The 15,562-nt window shown below is 41.9% G+C and overlaps 2 protein-coding genes across 4 annotated transcripts in view; one reads left to right on the top strand and one right to left on the bottom strand.

Moving 5' to 3' along the window:
• mybpc3 (myosin binding protein C3) overlaps positions 1 to 3,087 on the top strand; it is a 34,650-nt gene extending 31,563 nt beyond the window's left edge. Inside the window, exons 25-28 of the mRNA XM_083999744.1 lie at positions 108 to 267; positions 399 to 535; positions 1,588 to 1,774; positions 2,739 to 3,087. Of these exons, the coding sequence (XP_083855870.1) occupies positions 108 to 267; positions 399 to 535; positions 1,588 to 1,774; positions 2,739 to 2,815 (561 nt within the window). The 3' untranslated portion in view covers positions 2,816 to 3,087. The remainder of the gene's footprint in view (positions 1 to 107; positions 268 to 398; positions 536 to 1,587; positions 1,775 to 2,738) is intronic.
• A 3,031-nt stretch (positions 3,088 to 6,118) lies between these two features.
• lgr4 (leucine-rich repeat containing G protein-coupled receptor 4) overlaps positions 6,119 to 15,562 on the bottom strand; it is a 34,367-nt gene continuing 24,923 nt past the window's right edge. For 2 of the 3 annotated variants that reach the window (XM_084001640.1, XM_084001642.1), the window contains 11 exons: positions 15,349 to 15,420; positions 15,082 to 15,153; positions 14,813 to 14,881; positions 14,650 to 14,721; positions 13,694 to 13,759; positions 13,492 to 13,563; positions 13,325 to 13,396; positions 13,103 to 13,228; positions 11,881 to 11,984; positions 10,057 to 10,110; positions 6,119 to 9,937 (listed from right to left, as the gene is read on the bottom strand). In XM_084001640.1, coding sequence (XP_083857766.1) covers positions 8,502 to 9,937; positions 10,057 to 10,110; positions 11,881 to 11,984; positions 13,103 to 13,228; positions 13,325 to 13,396; positions 13,492 to 13,563; positions 13,694 to 13,759; positions 14,650 to 14,721; positions 14,813 to 14,881; positions 15,082 to 15,153; positions 15,349 to 15,420 — 2,215 coding nt within the window. In that variant the 3' untranslated portion in view covers positions 6,119 to 8,501. The remainder of the gene's footprint in view (positions 9,938 to 10,056; positions 10,111 to 11,880; positions 11,985 to 13,102; positions 13,229 to 13,324; positions 13,397 to 13,491; positions 13,564 to 13,693; positions 13,760 to 14,649; positions 14,722 to 14,812; positions 14,882 to 15,081; positions 15,154 to 15,348; positions 15,421 to 15,562) is intronic. The other variant, XM_084001641.1, reaches the window with a different exon arrangement.

The raw sequence follows: 15,562 nt of genomic DNA, 5'->3' as shown, positions 1-15,562 counted from the left end.
TGCATATCCACGCATGTACATGACTGAAAAGGACCTGATATCATGAATAAATATGTATATAGTAAATTGTGGAACCTGAAGTATTTTCTGTGTACTTTCATGTGAAGGAGTGGTTCACAGTCTTCGAGCAGTACAGACGAACCCACTGCATCGTGTCCGACCTCATCATGGGGAACGAGTACGTCTTCAGAGCCTACTCCATTAACCAGGTCGGCCACAGCGACGACGCCTGCAACACAAAAGACAGCGCGTTCATCCAGAAGACAGGTGGGAAACAGTACAGAGCTACAGAGCAGCTTTTTATGTCCTCCAACTGTAAATACAGATACTGTGTGTGTCTGTGTGAAACCTGAGGAGTCGTCGTTAAAAAAGTTCCGCCTGCATGGTTTTCTTTGCAGGTATCGCGTACAAGCCGCCGAACTACAAGGAGCATGACTTCTCTGAGGCTCCAAAGTTCACACATCCGCTGGTGAACCGCTCCATCATTGCGGGATACAGCGCCACCCTCAGCTGCTCAGTCAGAGGGATCCCAAAGGTCAGTGGAGCCTAGATGGAGTTTGTCATCATAACTTTTACATTTTTGTAATCATAAATAATTGAAAATAGAAGTTTTATATTAAAAATTAAACATTTTTACTTTTATTTATGACCTACTGGCCTATTTAAACTGATGTTGCCTTCAGTGACGACACACAGAGGATCAAGAACATGCTCCACCTTTTTAAAAAAGCAGCTCAAAACTTGTTTTTATGTTTATTAATTTACTGGTTGATGATACTGTATTTTTCCTCCTTACCAGGATCTCATGGTATTTTTTTATTACTTCAATTGATGATTGCTGTTAATTATTGTTTTTATTGATTCTTTTTTTATGTCACATGTTCTTTGGAGTTGTTTTAATATGTCTGACTTGTTGATAATGTTTATGTAAAGCACTTTGAGCTGCAATTCATGTCATGAAAAGTGCTCTACAAATAGTGTATTATTATAATTAACAACAACAACAATACTATTATCACTACTACTAAAAACTATTTTTTTAAATACAAAAAAGAAACCAAAGAGAAACACACACCTTTCCATCCAGGCCTTTTTGCGGGATTATTTACAGCCTGTCCGTACAGTAGTTAACCAGTGTCCTGCAGATAGAACCAGATGTGTTAATAATAGAGCTGCAACAATTAATCAATTAATCGAACAATAATTGATTATTAAATCAATAGTCAACTATTTTGATAATTGAATAAGCTTTTTGATTAATTTTTTAAGAAAAAAAGTCCAAATTCTCTGTTTTCAGCTTCTTAAAAGTGAATATTTCTGGTTTCTTTGTTCCTTTATGACAATAAACTGAGTATCTCTTTGGTTTGTGGACACAACAAGACATTTGAGGACGTCATCTGGTGGTTTGAAAAACACTGATTGATATTTTTCAACATTTTTTAACATTTTATTGACCAAACAACTAATCAAGTAATGGTTTATTTGACAGATTAATCGATAATAAAAATAATCGTTAGTTGCAGCCCTAGTAGTTAATAATGATGGAGCAGTGCTGCAGTGTCTAACTCTTTTGTTCGACCTCCTCAGCCCAAAGTGACCTGGTACAAAAACAAGATGGACCTGTCAAACGAAGCCAAGTTCCGGATGCTGAGCAGACAGGGCGTCCTGACGCTGGAGATCCGTAAACCCTGTCCGTTCGACGGGGGGGTGTACATGTGCAAGGCCGTCAACGACAGCGGAGAAGACATAGTGGAGTGTAAACTGGAGGTTCGCTGTAAGTGTTTCACCGCCGCCGCCGCCGCCGCACGGTGCAGAGACAGAAACATGTGTCCTCCTTTTCATGACCCACTTAGACAATCCAGCTTCTTTCTCTCTCTCTGGCATCGTCCTCTTTCCCCCCGTATCTTCCTTTAAAAATAACACACATCATCAAAGTCCACATCAAATGAATGCCAGTCATTATTTAGTAAAAAAAAAAAAAATTTCAACAGGTAAAATAAAAACATTTATTTTTCCTGTGGTGGATTTAAAAAAAAATAAAAAATTGATCGAACATGTGTTGGAAAAATTGGAAAATGCATTATTTCAAGAAGAAGTTTCCTGGAAAGAACTGTTTGTGTTTCTGATCGATGGAAAAATCACAGCCCTTGGGGCCAGGAAAGTTTCAGAAACAACAACTGGTTCTTGTCTAGATTTGTCTCCTCTAAACAAGCGTCTCCCTCCTTCTTTGTCCAGTCAGCTACATTTAAAGGTTTTTTAAACAGGTTTTTAAATGACCTATAATTAGTATTTTAATATCAACAATAGATCACATTGAACATCACCACCGCAGACCGTTTCTTCCTGCAGTCTTACCACCGCGGTATTGTGGTAGCATCGTTCTCAACAATAAACTTTATGTAGATTTCTGTTTTGGCACCGAAACACGGACAAACACACACAGGAAGTAGCTGTTGAACACAGACGAGCTCATTTAGCAGCTACAGAGTCACACATTTCCCTTCAGGATGAGGTGGAGACCAAACTGGAGCTAAATGGAGAGAAGACTATTCACTGTCCTCTGGATGTGTGAACAGACACTTGTTTCATTACAAATTAACTTAACTTAACACTAAACCTGATGGTTAAACATCATCAGCGTTTGTGTACGTTGCTGAACACTGTGCTTCCAACATCACTTTATGTAATTAATAGATTGATTAATTGATTGATTAACACCTCTGTGTCTGGACTTGCAGCTCAAATTGTGAAAGACGACAAGAAAGACGCCAAGAAGAAGATAGAGAGAGTAGAAGAAGAGCTGCCTGCCAACTGAAGAGACGATCGATTTCCTCTCCGGCGACTTCCTGCATGTTGACTGTTTTGTGCCACGATGAGACACTTTTCACCTTCACTTTACGCCACTTTGACGACCGATTATCCCTCATCATCAGCTCCCAAATTAATGAGCTAAATTAACGACTGTTCAATCAGGAATTATTGGTATTTATTTATTTTTTAAAAACATAATGGTTTGCTGATCAATTTCTCCCTTTTATTTCAGAAGCTTCAACTGATAACTGTGTGCAATCCATGTTGGATAATAGATAAAAGAAACTAACTTATGACTGGATTATAGTGTTTTCAGTGTAATTGATTTGTGTGCATAAAAGTTTCTTCAAAAGAACAAAAACACAGAGTGAATTCATTCAGTTTCAACAGTAGCTACGATAATAACACAGTGTGGTACGGTACTACAGTAATATCTCCTCCAACGGGCGCCGTGACCCCTTCTGCGGCCGCGGTAAAGTGGAAACACGGAGAAGGATGCCACAGATGGTCAGAAGTCCAGAGGAACCCTGCAAGAATTGTCGAGGGCTTAGTTTTATTGAAACAAAGCCTCAGTAAAGCCAGAGGTGCGAGGCATGCGCCTAATGTGCACGCCACACATGGATGTGAGTGGAGGGCTGGAATAGCTGGGATGTCCTCTTTCTCCCCACTGGGGACACGTGTCAGTGAAGTGGAACACATGGTGGCGTTCATCAAGGCCCTTTGATGCCGTGTGTGTGTCTGTGTGTGTGTGTCCAGCTGCAACAGATCCTCTAAAGGCCGTTTTACCCGTCACCGTGTCACTGTTCACACTCATCTAAAAATCAACAAATTACAAAATGAAAATCTTCAAAGTGAACTGTTTCTTTCATGTCAGTTTTCACTCATCACTGTCATACAGCTCAGTCCTGTGTGTGTGTGTGTGTGTGTGTGTGAAGGCAGCCCGCGGTGGTGGACAACATGACTCCGCTGAATGGCCTCATACAGAGGAAACAGGCCTGGAGCCCCTAAAATAGTGTTTGCACAGGGAACTGAAAATAGTTTAATGAGAGTAAGTTGATAATCCTGCCTGAAGCCGCGTGAGGCTGCACGAAGCAGCAGCAGCAGCAGCGACGCTCACAGCGAACATGGCAACATGGTGGACGGAGCAACAACAGTAACACAACAGAGCACAAACACCACGCAGCTGAAATGTTACTTTACTTGAGTAGAAGCATCCACATGTAGCTACTTTAAATGTGTTAATTATGCAGAATTGCACAGTTCAGAATAATATAGAGATTATAATTTCCGGTGCATCAATGTGCAGACTTAACTGCTGCTGATAGTAAAGTGAAGCCGAGGCTGATGGGAAATGTCACTGGTTGTTTTGACCTGTTGACGGAGCTAGTGGAAAAGTTGAGAGATCACAATATATACAGTTTATTCAAAGGGTAACCTGAACGTACAGACCAGATCCTAGGAGAACTTCTCCAAATAATAGTTCATAAGATATTTCATTCATAATGATAAATAAATATCAACTTCATGGAGGCGAAGTAATCAGGAAACGTCAGTGTCTGCATGCAGATGCTGGACTGAAGTGACTGCAGCTGTGATCCACAGGCTTTGGTGCACATGCACAGCTCAAGTAGAAATTAGACACAACATCTTTAATGAAAATTCTAATTATTTCCCTTAAAGGGATAGTTCAACATTTTGGCAAATTGGCCCATTGCCCTAGTAGGTTCGTTAAAAAAGAAAAATCCACATGGACATCCGTGCCAAAAAAGCTTTGGGCAGGTGCTTAGCCGGAAACATACAAATGTGAAAAGGAAAAGAAAACGGCTCGCACACCGCATGGCTGCAATTTGCTCCATTTGTTTGCACAGAAAAAGAAGTAACGTTTCGAGCAGAAGCAGCTCTTCGTCAGACTTGAGAAATGCAGATTGACGCCATCTTAAGTATCATGTGAAGACTAGAGTAACAGGAAGCAGATACCAGCACAAATGGGATTTCTTGGTTTCCCCCATCAAACTCATCAAATACACAATCCAACAACTCCAAAACGCTCTGGTGGACAAGTTGTGGCCTTCAAGAGTTGTTTTAGAGATCGGGGGCAGTTTTTCATCAAGCAGTCTCTGTATTTGCCTCTAAAACAACTCTGTCTGGTAATGTTCTGTTATTATCTCATAGTGTGGTGAATGTGCAGGTCACAACTTGTCCACCGGAGCGTTATGGAGTTGTTGGATTGTGTATTTGATGAGTTTGATGAGGGAAACCAAGAAATCCCATGAGCCTCCGTAGCGTAGCTCTGAGCAGCTCGCGGCTCTGCTCCGCCGTTCTAAAAACAGCTTGCACCGAAAATTAAAGGTAACAAACCTACTGCTATGACTATAGGGATTATGGCAATGGGCCAATTTGCCAAAATGTTGAACTATTCTAGTAACTAGTGATTATTTGACTTGATGTATTAAAATTATCATCATCTTTGAAAGTGAACAAATAACTTGTCTTCTGTTGAGGCCACCGAGGGATTATTGTCAATAAAACATCCACAATGCAGTTAACGGAGTTGCGTATATATAATTTTAGATACATATAGTGTCATATATACTGTATATTTGATGGAGACAACGGTCACTAGAGTTTAAAAAAAAAAAAAATCTGAACAGAAAGGTAAATAAAAATATCTGTGTTCTCTTAATTTTATTCATACACATTTCATAGAATTATTTTTCTACTTTAACAGAATAAAAAAAAACAACGTGGGGAGATCTCACATGAAAAACTACAAGATTTAATTTGAAATGAAATGAAGTGAGATACTTTTCATGATCTGTATTATTCTGCACTTTGTATCTATAAAAGATAAAACAAAAAACAAAAAAATTCATAGTTTATAGTTTGATTAAAAAAAAAAAAAAAATCACAGTATACAGTACATAGATTCCTCCCACAATTTGCACTCAACTAAAATGATGATGTACAACCACGTGTGTCAACATAAAGCCCAGAATGCAAACAAACAGACAAACATACATACAGACAAACAGAAAACAGACTATTCTTTTACAAAGCACTGCTGGTAGCCACTACAGTTGAGGAGGTAGCTTCCTTGGTTAGCATCCCATTCTTGATTACTTGTTTTTCTTTTTCAAATAATTTACATACAAATAAAAAAAAGAACAAAAACAAAAAAAAAGAACAAAAAAAAGACAACCAAGAACCAAACTACTTAAACGTTTTGTACATCTTTCACCAGATGGGACATCAGGCATCTCAGACAATCAACGGACATTTCATTTTGGTTGGTGCAAGAAGAAGCACTCACATGACGTGCACTTGTGGATACATGCTCCGAGGGTGTATCCGCCTCAATGTCTACGGTCATGCTCCGGCACACCAAACATCAGTCAACCCCTCGTCACTCGTCACAGTATCGCTCAGGTCAAAAGATCGCAGGGCAGAAGACAAAAAAGTCTACATTTTTTATAATATGCTTTTATAAAGTACAACAATGTTATTATCCTTGGTGACCTGTACATTAAAAACTGGACGATGCGGCCTTGAACGATCCACTGATCATGAAACTGAGCTGCAAAAAACAATAAAACATTGAATTTCTGTAAAGGTAATTCCTCTTATTTTCAACATGCGCCTAATTTTCCTACTTTTGTTCCATCGTTTTGTCTTTTTTCATCACTGTTAACGCATCAGCTACACAAACTGAACACAAACAACTCCTCTCTACCCCCAAAAAAACATTTGTAGATACTTGTTAAACTTCTGTGGTTGGATAATGATCACCCACTTTTCAATAATAACAGTCCATTTCAAACTTGCACTGTGTGTACACTTTCTTCTGCTTCTTCTTGTTGACTCAGCTGGCTGTCAATCTGCAATGTGTTACTTTCACGTGTTGAACTTGGACGGTTTTCATGTCTTTTTAAACTTGTTGGATAGAACTCAAATTGTGTTTAAAATTCAGTTTTAAATCAATCAAACGCACATCAGATGTTATCTAATGGGAATGATGTGAATAGAAGGGAGTTGGATTCATGTTTCATCATAATTTATGGGGTAAAATAAAAACTAAACTATGTTTTCTTGCGAGTTGCATGAGAAAAGAGTTACCACTTTCATGTCTGGTAGGTTAGCTTAGCATAAAGCTTGAAAACGGGGATATACTGTACAGATAATTTCAGTCTGTACGAAGGGAACATAATCCATCTCCCAGTCCATCTAAAGCTCACAAATTAATACTTGTTGTAACACATAGACACTATTAAGCATTAGTTAAGCTTTAATAAATACTGAATTCTTCATTTATAACGCATGAATACTTATACCGTTAAGTATGTAGTTTAGAAATACAGTTAGTGCTTATCAATGATGAGTAAAACATTTTAACTGTGTTTATAAACTACATACTAATGAATATTCATGCATTATGAATGAAAAATTCGTTATTTTTAATGCTTAACTAATGCTTAATAGTGTGTACTTATTATAAAGTGTTACCATACTTGTTGAGTCGTTCAGTTTTTGATGCTGTCTTCAACAGAACAGCAGGTCAGCCTTGTTCTTTCAGCCAAAAATAAGCCGAGCATCAGATAAAATAAATCTTATTTCAGTGTAACGAGGAGGATGTTTGTGTGATTTTTTTTGTTATATAGCTCTGAAAGTTAGAAAATCAAAACTTCCAAATCAAAGAACACGATGGAAAAAAGAGAAAACAGGTTTAAAAATAACAGGAATTACCCATGAGATTACTGGAAATAACCTTGACCTGTGTGCATGTCTTAGTTTACTGTGCTGAAAAAAACAAACAAACTGTTGTGTAACTGTTTTGGTGAGTATTGGGGTTATAATGTGTATTTGTCACTGAAAGGCCGCCTCTCGCACACCTGAAGTCGTCTCCACCCGGACGCTCCTGCTGCTGCTGCTGCTGCTCACACAATAAATAAACATCTTTCAAAAACCACCAAGCACAGCCGTTGCTAAAACAGTGATATCTGCTACTTTTATCACATTCTCAGTCTCAGCAACTTAAAGCAAAGAAGAAAAAGAAGCTCACTGTACGACAGACTGACATTCACCATTCTCACACTGTACGACGTTATCGCACGCTGACGTTACATTATTATTCCCCCTCCGGTGGGTGAAGAAGAAGTTACATTCACACAGAGAAAAAGTCTAGGATGATTATTACATTTGCTACATTTATATAAAAAAAAAAAAAAAAAATCTAAGTATAAAATCAACAGTTGCTGTGAAGAAGCTTTAAAAATTAACAAGTAAAATAAACATTATTTAAAAAGCTTAAAAGTAAAAGGTAAAACAGAGAAACCATAAAGTCTTTGACACGTGAATTGAAGGTCACAAAAAATAAAAATCATGATATCCACTCGGAGGCGAAAGGAAGGCACTGCGGCGAGTTTTTTTTCCTCTGTCGACCGTCGTGTCACATGACGTGCTCAGTTCAGCCCGTTTTTAAAAATAGTATCCAAGCTCCAAGTTCCCTTTAAATGATTGGTTGCGTCTCTGTTTACGTTAAGTGCTTGCTCAAGAGTCAGTGAACAGGGTAGTTGGCACATTTCTTTTCTTTTCTTTTTCTTTTTTTTAATATAAAAAGGTTTACATATTGTTGTTGTAGCATCTAAATTCACATGACAGAGATCTTGTGCACACGGTGAAGCGGTGACGCGTCTTTAGTCTTTGACTCGAGGTAAATTGTATGAGTAGTGTACGAGGGGGAGGCCCCGCGTCTGGCAGAAGCACGCTCTGCCGCACGCCTGCACCTGGTCCGAGCTGTCCGACACGAACGAGTCGCCCTCGTCGGCGTACTCGGACTGAGCCGACGGCGTGCCGCTGTCGGCCCAGAAGCCCTTCGCCGCCGCGCGCGGGCAGACGGCGGCGCCCGCCAGCAGCGTGGGGCAGCTGTGCGACTTCACCAAGTGTCTGCAGACGGAGGAGGACGAGGGCGAGGAGCAGGTCCGAGCCCGCAGCGCCGCCTCGCACTGCTCGCACACGACTGTCTCTCCGCAGAGCTGCGAGTACACGCCGCAGTCGAAGCCCAGCTGGGTGGACGAGCCGCCGTCCGTGAGCTCCGACCCGCCGCCGCCGCCGCCGCCGCCGCCGCCCCCGTCGTCTCCGTGGCTTTCCGCGCCGGCCTTCACCTCGCGGGTGGACGCTCCGCGGCCGCGCAGCCGCAGCCAGTCCTCCCTGAAGGCCGGGCTGAAGAACACGTACAGCACCGGGTTCAGACACGCCGGCAGCGGGAAGAAGATGAGCGTGACTGACTTGGCGATCTCGGGGCCGCCGGCGGTGGAGCCGGTGAGCAGCGGCGCGAAGGAGAACGCCGCCACGGGGCAGAAGAAGATGCAGTTGGTGAAGATGAGCCAGGCGACGTGGCGCAGCGCCCCGGTCTGCTCCGGGTCGGCCAGCTCCACGCGGCCCAGGTGGCAGTACAGCTGCGTGTACACGGCGGCGGTGAACAGGTACGCCAGCGCGTTGAGCAGCACCAGCACCACGGTGACGCTCAGCGCCGGGCTCTCGCCGCCGGCGAAGGGGAGGCAGAGCGGCGAGGCCGACTGGTCGCTGGCCGTCTGCAGCGGGAGGCAGGCGCCGGCGGCCGCCAGCAGCCCCAGCAGGCCGGCGGCCAGGCCGAAGCGCCGGTCTCCTCGCCAGCATCCGCGGTGGCCGCCGCCGCTCCTCCTGGGCGACATCATCACCTTCCCGAGGATCGTCCGCACGGCCACGCTGCGCTCCACGGCCGCCAGCGCCAGCAGCAGCACCGCCCACTCCGACGAGAAGACGGCGAGGGCGCCGGTGATCTGGCAGCCGGGGCCCATCTCCCACCACACGCCGAACTCGGCGAAGGAGCCCCAGGTGGCGACGTCGAGCACCGTCAGCACCGCCACGTACACGCCCGTCAGCAGGTTGGCCAGCGCCAGCAGCCCCATGAGCAGCCGCGCCGGGGACAGGGACAGCGCGGCGGCGTGGGAGTGGCCGGCGGCGCGGTGCGTCGGCGTGAAGGTGGCGACCAACACGAGGCTGTTGAAGACCAGCGACACCAGGCAGATGAACCAGACCGTCAGACGAATCATCCAGTTGCCGAGGAGATGCTCACACGGCTTGAAAGCTCCTGAAGGTGGAAACAATTTATGGTTTATGTTCAGATTATTTAAAAGCTTTTAAACACTGAAAGATGAAAACAAACATACAAAATAATCCTTGTAAGAAGCTGTTGGATGTTTTGTTTACCTGGTGACGGGGAGCAGTGCATGATCATGGAGATCCGTTCCACATCCTCTCCCGCTGAAATGATATAAATGATGGACGAATGTTAGAAGCATCAACAACCCAGACAGAATAAGTTATTAATGAGGTAGGAAATAAGGTGGGCAGAGTCAGTGCCGTCTTTTAAGTCTCTACTTAAAACACATTTCTTTCGTTTAGCATTTCATGATTTTATCTGAGTTGCTGATTTCCTGTTTTCCACTGTTTTTACCTGTTTGTTTCCATACCGCCCTGCTAGCTTTATTGTCATTTTAATGTTTAATCTTATCCCTTGTGATTTTATCATTAGTTTCATTTGATACAGTAAGTGCTCTATAAATAAAGTTTATCATCATTATAATTCTTCACTTATTAAGAGCAAACAAGATTTATCAATGGCAGGACATCTTCAAATAATACACTGGGGTCTTTCATCCTGATAAATCCAGTAGATGCCACCAAAATGAATTGGATGTTTATATTTTTACAAGATGCAGTGGAAGCATTTGACATTTGAAAAGCTCCACAGAGGCACCAGGAGAGGACGTCCACATCTACCTTCATTATTTGCTCTGTTTATCAAACTATTAGAAGCAGCATTACAGCAAAACAACAACACAGGCATCTGAAGTGAAAAGAAACTCATAACATCAGTTTATATGCAGACGATGTAACCCTAAATCCTAATGAATCAACCCCCAAGTGACCCTTTTACTAAAGCTCACATATTACACATTACTGGAAAAAAATCAATTTTTGATCACATGAATCTCACTACAACTCTGACACTTTGGTGGAAAGTCCATATAATTAAAAACTTTACATCAAATAAAAGACAACTAATAGGAACTAAATTAAAAGAAAAGAGGATCACACACTCCACTATGTCTTTGAGCAACAATACCGACAATACAGAGAATTAAAACGTTCAATCAAAGCAAGAATAGATCTCCAACAACCCCCATTATTGGAAAGCACTGGAAAAAATAGCGCAGTCAAGCAAACCGACCTTAAATTGTAAGAATGTCTGTCTTACACTGAGAATGAACCTCCAGTAAACACATTTATAAAAGGAGCCAAACATCCTAAACATTTTGAATAACTAATGTAGAGTAATAAGTCAATAGCAGATCTTTAGCAACATTCAATCACTCACAGATACACATCATTAGATGCCGACATGTGCATTTATTCACTCAACTGACATCTACTTCCACTTCCTCTGGTTCGGTCCACCGACACCAAACCAGTGATGTGGATTTACTCGGCAGCACATGCTCAAAAAACTAAATCATAACACTGCACCACTCTGCTGCCAGGAGAGCAAAACTACTGAACTGGAAAAGTAGGAAAAACATCAACATTTCTTCAGTGGCTGGATCTTACAAACACAACAGATGTCAATGGAACAACAAAATATATTCAACATTTCTCAGCTGTGCTCTGCTCCACCACCAATGAGCTAATGAAGAAGGAAAATGTGAGTGTTTGAGTGCAAATGGGAAAAAAATGAGATAAGGAGTGATTAAAAAAACACACACTCCCCTAACGTTTTCTATATCTATCACCAGTGAAATAAGAAATGTAGGAAGGTATTTAATTTTATTTGTTAAGTCAGAGTGGATCATATAAAAGTCAAAAAACATGTGTAACTGATATGTGGTCGTCTATTAAAATAGCTGCTGTTAGGAGGCTGTTGTGAAACAAACTCCATTGACATTTTATTTACTTTATGTAAATAAAACACATGAAGTTTAACTAACGTGTAAACTGTTTAATGGAAAACGCTCTGACAGCAGCAGAACTCACTCCCACCTGTAGATTTCTTCACGTCATTTTCCTCAGAGGAGCTCGTCATCGAGTCACATCCGACAAACGCACAGCACTGGTAGGCGTACGGGACAGATATGGACCTATGAGAAGAGAGAGAGAAAGAAAAAGATCATTTAGAGAGTCCAATAACATCCTACTGAGGTCCAGTGTTGATAACACAGATGCTCTAGAATCATAAAACCATACTGGAAAAAGTATAAATAATGTGTTTGTCTGCAAGTATCTGGCTCTACTGATTTTCTTTTTTTCAATAATAATATTTGGATGTTTCCATAGTGTGTCTTCAAGTTGTGGAGAAAACAGATTCAGCTGGCTTCCTCATTAAACACAAGTGAAGAGGTGGTTTGGTTTTCCTGTCGCTCGCTCACGTACTTGTTATCTCAGCACAGAGACAAAGAGAGCAGAGGGATACATTTAGATCAATGGACACTTTTCCTCGACTACATGTCTTGTCCAATTTATGTTGTTTACATATTACGCAGCAGTGAGGGTTTTATCTTTTACTTCTACTACTAGTTCATCTCTGCATGCTGACTAACAAATCATCTGTCTGGAGTGAGTGTGTAGCATGTGTGCTATGTTTTTGTCTTTGTTGTGTTGTGTTACAGCAGAATGTGTTTTAGATGCAACAACACAGCGCACTCAAAGCTCATTAGGATCATTACAGTATTTTTTCTCTGTGAAAATACAGTTATGTACATGAATGAGACATTTAGAGATGGTACAGTAAGACACACTCAACATATTTTCATTCATAAAATGCAAAGAGGAGATTTGGTTCATTTCTCACTACTTAGTGAAAAAAGGAGAGGGAAAATAAATCAGTTAATTGGTTAAATATAATATACAAAACCTGATGCTGCCATGCAGATCGTCATTATGCTGTATATCTCTATTTATTAATGGCAAGGAAATCGGTGTTTAAGAAATTGGCCATATCTGTATGATGGGCTGTGTTCTGTCTTTTTGATTTTGACAAACAGCTAAAAAAAGAAAATCCTGGCACGAGCTCATGGCACTAGCTTGTGCCATTGGCATCAGCTAATGGGGATCCTATTAAATAAATAAATGAATAAATTTGCGTCAGTTGAATCGGGGATATAACACCTTAAACCCCACATCCACGTGACTGCCAGGTGTCTGTCCCCTTTAAACTCTCCAGATAACAGAACTGGATCTCACAGAATTTGTTCCTTACCTGAGTTTGGGGAGGTTTTTGGCCGTCAGCACATTTTTCATCTGTGGGTTCCCTGAGAGTTTGAGCTGACTGAGGGAGCTCAGCCCATTTGTCGGAATCACAGTCAGAGAGTTCATATTCAGATCTCTGCCAAAAAGAAGAAGGAAAATTAATGTTTGTCAACACAGTGCAGTCAAAACAATGATATGTGAGCGGAGTTGTTGTCTCTCAGGTCGTACTCACAGGTTGGTGAGAGCAGTGAGGGTGAGGAAAGCGTCTCTGTGGATAACTCGGATTTCATTTCTACTCAGGTCTCTGTAAAATCACAAAGGCATGACCTCACAATCCAGGAGTAAAAAATGTGTTTTTACAGAGTCCAGTGTGTGTGTGACTGAGTGTGTGTGACTTACAGTAAACGCAGAGCAGAGAGACCTTGGAAAGTGTCCCTGTCAATCTGTTGAATATGGTTGTGCTGAAAGCTTCTGTAGATTGAAATGTAACAGATTATATAATATTAGTGACAATTACATCTGTTACCTTTTTATATTGTGATCTTTGGATGAAATCTTTCCATCTTTACCATCAACTGAGTTCTACATGATCGACACTTACATCTCCTGCAGCAGGACGCAGCCCTGCAGCGACGGCAGCTCCTTGATCTCATTGTAGGACAAGTCTCTGATGGAGGAGCAACAACAGCAACAATAAGACAACTGGGACAATATGGAATAAAAATAATAAAAGGTTGGATTTGTTTTGTCCCATTAAAGGAATACTTCTTCCAAAATCGATAATTCACCAATTTTCTACTCACCGTCATGCCAAGGAAGGGTTTGGAGAACTTTCAGTCATCAAAACTCTTTAGGAGTTCCAGGGGGGGTCCAGCTGGCAATGGGTTTTCATATAATGGCGGTGGATAGAGTTCACTTTTGAATCGTCCAAAACACACACTATGAAACATCCAAATACCTCCATACTGCTCGTCCTACTGACCCAAGTGTCCTGAAGCCGCCACATGAAAAAGTTGTTTGGAAAAAAATAATTAGATCTCTGTTTTTAGCCTTGTTGTAGCAGTAGCTCCCAGTGGCTCTGTTGATGTTTGTGCACATGCGCAATATTTGCTGCGAGATGTTCTTCCGTGTTTACATCATACATCCAATGGTTTACAATGACGAACTAAAATCTCGCAGCAAATCTCGCGCATGCTCACAAACATCAACAGAGCCACTGGGAGCTACTGCTACAACAAGGCTAAAAACAGAGATCTAATTATTTTTTTCCAAACAACTTTTTCATGTGGCAGCTTCAGGACACTTGGGTCAGTATGGAGGTACTGTATCTGGATGTTTCATAGTGCGTGTTTTGGATAATTCAAAAGTGACCTCTATCCGCCGCCATTATATGAAAATCCCAAATCCCCCTGGAACTCCAAAAGCGTTTTGATAACTCCAAACCCTTCCTTGGCATGATGGTGAGTAGAAAATTGGTGAATTGTCGATTTTGGGTGAAGTATCCCTTTAATGTCTTATTTTCTACTGCAGGTGATGAGAAAGGAAAAAGTCTCTCACAGCGTCCGGAGCAACTTGAGATCCTCACACAGATCAGCGGGGATGGAGGAGATCTTGGTTCCCGACAGCGTCCTGGAGGTGAAAAACCTAATGAGTCACACAAAAAGGAGCAGGAGCAGAAACAGGAGCAGATGCTGCAGTAATAAAGTCCAAGTTCACTCACAGACTCTCAAGGTTGTTAGTCCACGTGAGGATGGGGAAGTCCTGCATCATGCTGGCCCCACGCAGCATCCTGAAACACACACACACACACACACACACACACACACGGTGAAGAAGAGTAAAATCAAAATCAATCAAAGACGTGAGCTCAGTGAAACAAGACACAAGGACACATGAATGTTTTGTTGTAATGTTTAGGTCGTTAACTGACTGACTGGGTTCAAACAGAGCAGCGATTTGTCAGGAGTCGTGTTTGACAGTGGGACTTACAGGGAGTGCAGGTCGGACAGATTCTGGAAAGCTGATGCGCCCACGAAGGACAGCGGGTTGTCATAGAGATGTCTGAGAGGGCAGAGAGAGCACACAGGGGGAAGAGTTCAAACCAAAGTCATTTACTATGCGAGAATGGCACCATCTTCTGGACACTCGTCTACTGAGGTCTTACACTCACATCCAACCTCTACACTAGTGTGCACGGTGGCATTTGAATAAGTTTATGAATGCGCATCATGATTCGGAGGAGGAGTTTAATCTTACATGGTTCGCAGCAGCGGGTTGTTGTGGAAGGCACCTTCAGGTATAGAAGCAATATCGTTGCTGTGAAAACCGCTGCAGGAGGGAAAGAGGAGGGTCAAGGAGACGGTGTAAAGACACTTGAAGATGAAATCTCACATATGTTGAGCTCCAGCAGGAAAAAATCTAACATATTGAACACTGTGCTGTTCAGAGGAAGCAGAAAATGACAATTGGT

This window comes from Trachurus trachurus (assembly GCF_905171665.1).
Source record: "Trachurus trachurus genome assembly, chromosome: 3".
NCBI classification, from domain to species: Eukaryota; Metazoa; Chordata; class Actinopteri; order Carangiformes; family Carangidae; genus Trachurus; species Trachurus trachurus.
The sequence above is the reverse complement of the archived record's forward strand: the minus strand, read 5'-3'. Positions and strand labels throughout refer to the sequence as shown.